Source organism: Paralichthys olivaceus, chromosome 11 (assembly GCF_024713975.1).
Source record: "Paralichthys olivaceus isolate ysfri-2021 chromosome 11, ASM2471397v2, whole genome shotgun sequence".
Classification (NCBI taxonomy): Eukaryota; Metazoa; Chordata; class Actinopteri; order Pleuronectiformes; family Paralichthyidae; genus Paralichthys; species Paralichthys olivaceus.
Window position 1 is genome coordinate 17,864,142 of NC_091103.1, and position 8,954 is coordinate 17,873,095.

General features: G+C 41.9%; 1 protein-coding gene across 1 annotated transcript; it reads left to right on the plus strand.

Moving 5' to 3' along the window:
• Nucleotides 1-3,748: 3,748 nt before the first annotated feature.
• Nucleotides 3,749-8,698, plus strand: LOC109630356 (ras-related protein Rap-2b). Its single transcript, XM_020088521.2, has 2 exons — nucleotides 3,749-6,982; nucleotides 7,565-8,698. Exon 1 carries the CDS (start codon nucleotides 6,375-6,377, stop codon nucleotides 6,924-6,926), a length of 552 nt encoding a protein of 183 aa, XP_019944080.2. The 5' UTR covers nucleotides 3,749-6,374; the 3' UTR covers nucleotides 6,927-6,982; nucleotides 7,565-8,698.
• The last annotated feature ends 256 nt before the right edge of the window (nucleotides 8,699-8,954 follow it).

The window sequence follows — 8,954 nt, forward strand, 5'->3', positions numbered from 1 at the left end:
TTGAGAACCGTTGATCTCCTCTCCTCTGATTTTTGTGGTTTAAGCTCTCCTTTTGGATCTGGAGACAAAGTGACAATTCTTAATTTGTGTGTTGGTTCAGGACTCATCTCAGTCCTACTCAACTTAGTTGAACTGTGTGCACAAAATAATGTAATAATAATAATAATTTTATTTGCTCAAACTTAATTTGTTGAATCATAAATTATGAAATAATATGTTTTATTAGCTTTATATCCAACATAATTAATGTGTTATTTTCTGTAGTGGACTTCTGAAAAATTTCAACAGCTCATAATCATGTTTATAATGTTTATAATATAATAATTTCCTTACATTTAGATATATTTGTTAACTATCAAGCTGTTAAAAATGTCTGCAAATTTAAATCCTCAAGAATTAACTTTTGTAAAAACATATTTCATCACACAACCACAGAAACAAACCAACACCTCAGGTAACACTGGAGTAGCTGTGTTAAGTTATCAGAGATAAACCAGGAGGTGATTCAGATGTTATTACTCTCCACAGCTCAATATATGAGTTGTGTGTAATGAGTAGCACTTGATGTACAATAAACACAGAGCTGCTACAAGTGAGGCTTCGCAGTTGTAAATCATAATCACAGAATGGTCATGGAAACTATTTGATTCACACTGTCCTCTGATGCTACTAAAAAGATGAATGGGCATCTCCCCCCCATCTGAATAATTCATCAATCAAAACACTCACACGGCCACAGAGGATGAGTTCAAATAAAAACTATGAAAACAGAGTAATTAACTTAAAGTCAGGAGGCTATAAACACGACATAAAACATTTTGCTGCAAGTCTTTCCTCTTTGAAATTCCTGCAGGAAACTTATTGTTTGAAAAGCCTCAGAGTCCCAGTGGGATAGAAAACATCGGAGAGGACTTATTCTCTGTCATTAATTAGCTCAAGTGACTCAGACGTTTTAATTAGTCTACTGTCACTCTCACAGGAGCAGGAGTGAGGATTTAAGACCCGTCGCTGTACATCTGATGGTGTTGTTGCAGATCTTCAGCAGTTACCGAATGGATCACACAGGGACCCGGGCTATTTCAAGCGATTTCAATTAGAGCATGCTGGGGAGGATACGAGATGAGAGTGGAATAAGGTGAAGTGCAATGAGCCAAGGCCCCTTGGTGGAGGTTTTAAGGAGCCGTAACAAGGAATGTTGAGATCTGAGGAGTAAGGAAGTTTAAGCAAAGCAAACAAAGCAGAATATAGACTTTTTTCTTTTCATTTGACATGACTGATTGGAATTGAACGCTCTCTTCTGCTAGAATCAATATTTTACATCAACAGTGGGTCAAATGACACTGTGTGTGTGTGTGTGTGTGTATGCATTTGTGTGTGTGTGTGTGTGTGTGTGTATGTGTATTTGTGTGTGTGTATGTGTTTGTATATTGTTATAATTTTTTTGTATTTTCTGAATTTTCACATGGGCTCACACTGACATATATGCCTGAAGAAAATGTTGGGAGCAGTTATCTGAGATATTTGTGTTTTTAAATAGAGCCCTTCTGGAAAATGTCATGTCTGAAGGCAGGAAAACTTAATCATATAATCTGGCACTGTATTTGCAGGTCTGCTGCTCAGAAGTAGGGTACTTTTTATCCAGATTTAAAGTACAGGTTCAGGTTTGAAAGTACTTAGTTTATATTTTAAACGCTTACTGTGTTGCTGTGATCATTCTGCCTCTCCATACTGCCCAATAAGGCATAAATAAAGCAAAATCCATTGCCCTCTTTCTGGGCAAAAATGATATGAGACTTCAGCTGTCTGAATCAAAAATTACAGTTTGCATTTTTCAAAGGAACAACTGAAAAGCTTAATAGTCGGACCAGCAAAGTGTGACCAGCAACTATTTTAATCATGATATGTAATAGTGATTGCTACAGAGATAAAGTAGTTTTTCTGTGTTTACAAAATGCAGCGAGAACACAAAGCGTATTCCGTATAACTTTGAGAATGTTTCTACAAATATCACGTAAACTTTATATTCAGCAATTTTGTTCATGCAATTTGTGATTTTCTTTTGCATCATTTATTCAAAAGAAAGTTAAGAATATTTGTGTACTGGTTTTTGTTGCAGGCTAAATCACAGTCAAGCCAGAAGCTCTGAACACAGTGACAGATGTGTGAAAGACGACACATCACCATCACCCAGTTAGTTTGTTGTTGAGAATTCACCTGGGGAGGGGGGTGCATACCGTCGGCTGATTAAATGACCATTTCTATCTAATTATCAACCGTGTGTGAAAATAAAATCTGCTCTGACAGCACAGCCTTGTCCTTAAATCAGAGGTGATCGCTCTCGCAGATGTGACAATCCACATCACAAGGCTTTTAGGTCATGTTACCCCTCACTCCCCATGGGGGCAGGCTGATTGTCTTTGTATAGAGCTGCGGCTTGTTGTTTGTTAATGGGATGTTAGGAGGGGCTGACTTCAGGGCTCTAGAAAAGAAAAACCACATGACGGGCCAATCCACATATTTCACTGCATGTCACCCAGGGGTGGAATTTTGATTTCAAAGGTGTGTGAGTGTGTGTCTGTGTGTGTGTGTGTTGCAGGTTTGTTAGTTTTTCAGATAGCTCTACCCCAACAAAACACAACCATGTTTTTACATTTACAGCAAAATAGAGAGGCAGATTGATGCAGAATAAAGCCAGTCTGGAGACAGAGGGATGTACTAATAGTGGCATGATATCTGACATCTGCCCAAGAACACAGAGTAATATGAATATAATCCAAACCTAACCCAATATCAGTGGGTTTCATTTATTCTGACACTAGAGCTCAAATGCATTACACTTTTTTAAAAGTGGGTTAGTGTTACTTTAAGGTAATGTGTGTACTATGATGTTGTGCCGATTGTGGTTTCACCCCTGTCCGTTTATTTGTTGGTTGATTTGTAAGTTTGATTTTAAGCAAGACCATACAAAAACTACAGGACAGATTTCCATGAAACTTGGTAGAGGGATGGGGTACGGGTCAGGAAAGAACTCATTCAATTTCCCAGGTCATAAAATCCATGGATCTTGATGATAAATATCAGGCATGTTTCGAGGACTGTTATCTGAAGTGTGTTGAATGTGTTTGCTTGTTTGTCAGCAGCACATGGTGAAAGGATGGGACACGGGCCAAGAAAGAGCCCATTGAATTTTGGAGCGGATCCGGAAAACGGAGCACAAACAGGATTTTTTCTTTTCATTTCCTTTAACAATGATGTTTTTGGAACATTTTTACTGATTTCCTAGGGAACCATACTGTTTCACAAGGGGACTGTTGGGCCTTGGTGGAGGTGTGCACTCTACTGAGGGCCCTTCTAGTTGTATAGGTGGTTGTCCTTTGACAGTGTTTTGCATCTGCATGTGCCTCCATCTTTGTGGCATTTGAAAATCTTGTCTTTGTGTGTCATCATAATTACACATTCTTTCAACTTCAACCATCAAAGTGACACTGACTCACAAATCTGCTTTTTCATTCACTGCACTGCATGTGTGTGTCAGCTGTAACGCTGGTGGTGATTTGTAGATGAATTAAAACCGTATTGATCCAGCTGAGTTTTCCCTCGAGGTGACGAGGTCACGACTGTGGTTTAGTCATCACCGTGCTCTGCTCATGGGCATTGATTGGAAACAGTGGTTATTTCACAGCTCACAATAGGACAAAATGATGAACCCATGCACACCCACACAAACAAAGAAATGCGATGACCTTAGTAATCAATTTTATTACAAGCTTATCACATGCTGTTTCCACACGGATTAAAGATTTCAACACAAGTCATGAGTCATGACCATGCCAGATTCTGTGTAAGTCTGAGAAATGATCGAGAGAACAAACAGCTTTCCTTCCTGGTGAGGGTGGTTCAGATATCTCTCTGGGTGGAACGTGTCTCAGGGGCACAAGTCAGTGAACAAGGATATTAAGATTTATCTGACACTGAGTCGCATCGTGAAAACAAAATAACTAATAAGACTGTTTAGGAAAAAGGTGAATAATGTGTCACATGTAGGGTCAGGCTTCACAGAAACAGTGAAGTGAGTCACTTCCTCTTTGTTGTTTCATATTTTGTCTCTCAAAAACATACTTTTACCAAATGGCCTTTTCTTGATTGTTTTTGCTGTTACTTATGATCCTTTTTATTACTTTTAAATGATGCTGTATTTTTTCACCTGCTGTGTTTGATTTTAGATTTAGAATTATACTATTTGTAAATAGTATTTGCTTCTTGTCGTTCATGTTTCATATTCTTGTTTGTTTTTGTCCTTTTTGTGAAACACTTTGCAACTGCTATCTAATTAAAGTATTATTATTGATTATGTTTATTATTACTATTTATTATAAACTATATTATACACTTGTATCTCTTCACGTCAGGATTACTGCAGCAGCCTTTTTACTTGCCTCAAATCTTTAGAGCGGCTTCAGACAGTACAGAAGCTGCCAGGTTTTTAACCAGAGAGAACAGGTTGGAACACATCACCCCTGTTTTAACCTCTTTACACTGGCTTCCAGTGCGTTTTAGTATTGACTCCTCATTATATCAGAGATCTTTTATCCCCATACAACCCTGCTCACACTTTGAGATCCCCTGACCTTTTAACTGTTCCAGATTCTCGTCTGAAGACTAAAGGCTGCTGGACACTAGAGGATAATTGAGGCGAGTTTAGACACGATTTGCCCCTTCCAACATGGGGGCCGTTTCTGACTGGAGGTCACTCTGTGCCAATTATCTGCCCAAATAATTTGGAAGTTTTGGGGGTTTACAATTATGTCGGACCCAGATCCCTGAGGTCCGACAGACACCCGCAATAGCAAAAGAGAGCGAGCTGACCGGGAAGCGTCACCAAACAAAGGTTGCGTACTTGTACAGCTCTGACTAAAAACACCCAGGATTTTATCCATCGATTTTTTTTTGCTGCAAAACAGACATACGACATTGGTCCTGCTCCATGTTTGTTTTTCTTCTAAAGTAATGTTTAAAGTGTTCCACACTCCAGTTCAAAAGGGTAATGCGGTAATGCACCTATAACAGTTGGCTGCCAACTGCTATAGAAAACTGCAGAAGAAGTAGATAGCACGACTTTCTCGTCCAAATCTCTTGAACACGATGCCGGAGGAAATACGTCAGTCTGAGTCTGTAGCTTCCTTTGAATCAAAGTATAAAACGTAATGTATTGCATTCCAAGATTTGATCTAATTCTTGTTTTTATTGTTGTAATAGGTGGTCATGCTTGGATTTTGGTGTTTTGAATTTTGATTGATTCGTTTATACTTGTTTTTATCATTTCCACTTTTGCGTCTTTTATTTGTGATGCACTATGTAACGTTCTTTAGAAAAGTGCTGTATCATCATTAAGTTAAGAGGATTACTGATCTTTTTGGAATCCCAGTGGTGGAAATCCACAAGTTTAAGACCTTTAACTCACCTCGACCTGTTTGAAATTCTTCCAAAATATTGAAACTACTGAGAGGAAGCCATAAAAGTTTCCGGAGTTGAAGAACCAAGTTTGCTTAGAGAGGAGTTGGGCAATGAGATGACGACACAGGCTGAGGTAGACTACGGCCGTTCCAGTAAATTGTGTGAGAGTGAGTCAAGCTGTAGTAAGCCCGAGGATCAGAGATGTCGAAACTAAGGTGTGGCGGGACTGCGTGGGTTCTGGGGCAGCCGAGGAGCTGACTGTGCGATAACAGCCGCACTGCACCTTTAACTCTGGAGCCCCTGTCCGTGACGTGGGACGTCGACTGCGTGCTGTTGGCAGGAAGAGCTCAAGCGTCAAGTAACCTGTAGTTACTAAGAACTATACAGGAAATATGACAGTTTGCTTTCAGAATAAAATACATGTTAGCTATAAAATATCATTAATGTTGGATTTATGCAGGGTTTTAACCATCACCTGAATATTTATGGAGGTTTTTAATTTAAAACGAGTTAAACCCGCAGTTGGGTTCACTACTTGAGGCGCGTCACGCTATTTAAATTTTATTTTGAAAGATCACACAGGAAAACGTGAGTCTCCGCTCGGTACGGCTTGACTCTGCCAGAGAGAGCAACGGGCTCACCGTGGCTACTTGAACGAAAACGGGGGAAGCTCGCTGAAGAACCGGCTGGGTCTGACGTCCGGAGCCCAACATGCCCCAGTACAGATGCTGAGCGCGAGTCCGAGAGCGTATCTACCCACCGAGCGGCAGTAGTTGACGGCCACGCCCCGCACCCACCGACCCGGAGCCCGGAGAAAAACTGCCGGCGGAGTAGCGACGGTGAGCGGGCGGAGAAGCCAGCAGGGCGGCTAGCGGAGAGGAAGCAGGAGTGTCGGCTGCTCTCTGGGGTCGGGGGGAACCATGAGAGAGTACAAAGTAGTGGTGCTCGGATCCGGTGGGGTCGGGAAATCCGCGCTGACCGTCCAGTTCGTGACGGGGTCCTTCATAGAGAAGTACGACCCCACGATAGAGGACTTCTACAGGAAGGAGATCGAGGTGGACTCGTCCCCGTCCGTGCTGGAGATCCTGGACACGGCGGGGACCGAGCAGTTCGCCTCCATGCGGGACCTGTACATCAAGAACGGCCAGGGTTTCATCCTGGTCTACAGCCTGGTGAACCAGCAGAGCTTCCAGGACATCAAGCCGATGAGGGACCAGATCATCCGGGTGAAGCGGTACGAGCGGGTGCCGATGATCCTGGTGGGGAACAAAGTGGACCTGGAGGGGGAGAGGGAGGTGTCGTCCGGCGAGGGGAAGGCGCTGGCGGACGACTGGAACTGCCCGTTCATGGAAACTTCAGCCAAAAACAAAAGCTCCGTGGACGAACTGTTCGCGGAGATTGTCCGACAGATGAACTATGCCTCCACACCGAATGGCGACGACCAGTGCTGCTCGTCTTGTGTAATTCTTTAAGAAAAACAAGGACGGCCATTAAGTTTTATTCTTCGCTCGGTTTTCAGTTTGCAATGGTAAGTGGAGACACCCTACATGTGAAAAGTGATAGATTCACCAGGTGACACCACATAAACAGTTGTTATTCTCAACTTGTTATTGAACTCCTTTATTAGCACATGTCCATATTAAGTCTAGAGAAGTCAACAGCACAATACCGGATGTAAGCTCAACTGGGTCAATGTGGATGTTTCCTCTTTTGTTTTTTAGTTTAAGGTCACTTTTTGTTCATCAGCCATAGTTTTTCACTGCTCACCCAAAGCCAGGACACTTGCAGTGTATTGTTTTGCTGAGCAGACATGAGTGGGAAGTGTTTGTCATTTGCAGAACTGAAGAGACGAGCTAAGACTTTATTGGGTTTACCAAGTTTAGTGGTTGAGTTTGTGCACCATGGAACAGCTGCTCACTGAAATGAATTTGACAGGAGTTGGGAGATTCCAGTGTTTCTCGCATGGCCTACATTCATGGATCAGCAACTTTTTAATTTTTCGTTGGGGCCAAGCCCAAAATGATCCATTTTTTTCTCCTCCATGTTTTCTCAGAGGTTGCTGTAGGTCATTCATGATTTTTGTTTTTTCTCTCTCTCTTCTTTGTGGCAGTGTGTTGCAGCAAGTGTGTACTGTGGAGCTTGTCTTCGTCAGCCTTGGAGGAAAATGAAGGCAGGAATGCTGCAGGGGGGACGAGGAGGAGGGAGGGGGAGCAACTGAGACGGAGGGAGGGGTCCACTCTTCAGGAATTCTGCTGGGTTGGAGTATCTTTTGCTGCACGATCAGTGTCCACCGTCGATGTCAACACAGTGTCAGATCCAGAGTTTCGGCAGTGACACCCTCCTCCCTCACCGGCTCCCAACTGTACTCCCGACTGGAACTAAACCCCAATGGAAAAGAAATGGAGGGCAACACTTAGAGACTCATAAATGGATATTTCTGTATAAGATGAAGACAGAGAGAATAAGAGAGAGTATATTTTGTTTAAAAGACTGCACAGTCCAGGGGATGGTAAAGATTTAGGTGATATCTCTGCCTCACCCACTTTGGAGCAATGCTCCACAACGCTCAAAATCCTATTTTTCTCCAAAATAAAAAAAAAATGGACGAATTTATCTGCTAGTGGAGTAAACGTGATGCGTGCCACTTTTCTTCTTTTTTCCCTTCATCTCGTCTTCAAGTGTGCGAGAGGACCTTTTTAACTGAAGTGACACGGGGACGGCGACCCGCTCGCCCTCTCGTCGAGTGCCTTTCCAAAACAAATCAGCTGTCAGATTTAGTGCCAACCTACATGTATCACCAAAAGAACTCTTCAACATGGCAATCCACAAACTAGCGAACAGTTTTGGATAATCTCGTAAGGGTGGAGGCTGAGAAAAAAAAACACAATAGGCTTTTTGTTCATGGAATGGCGGTTTTCTGTATGTTTTACGTTTGCCTTTTTGAAGTCTAAGGTGTTCATTTTGCAATGTCTGCTTGGTCTGGCCAAACCTATATCTTGAAACGAACAGGTACTGGAACCCCCTAGATGTGGTGACAACATCAGACGCTTACCTGCCAGACCACTTCATTCAAAGGAAATCTGTTTGTTCTCTTTATTTTGTTGTTTTTAACAGGAAATGTGATGATGTACCGTTGACAAATCTAACCTGATTGTAAGTTTAATTCCAGATCAGCCCTTTAACAGTGGGCTGTCTGTTTTGAAAACAAGACTTTTAATACAAATTGCATTTTTTTTAAAAGAAATCAGGCTGTCTTTTCTCTCTTTTGTCAACATCCACTTGTTTTCAGCTTTTTATCACAATGGCTAATTGCCAGTTTGCTGAGCCTAAACAGTGTTGTCATGGGCAATTTGGACAAGAGTGTGTCATTTGTAAAAATACCAGCTTTGTATGTTTGGATTCACAAAAATAGCGGGATTACTTTAAATGCCCCAAAATAATGCAGTAGTTTAAAATGTTTTGTTGTGTGCATAATTTGCTGCAACTTGTCCTACCCCTAA

Coding starts and splice junctions, on each gene's coding strand:
- LOC109630356 (XM_020088521.2), top strand. CDS start 6,375: ATGAGAGAGTACAAAGTAGTGGTGCTCGGATCCGGTGGGGTCGGGAAA.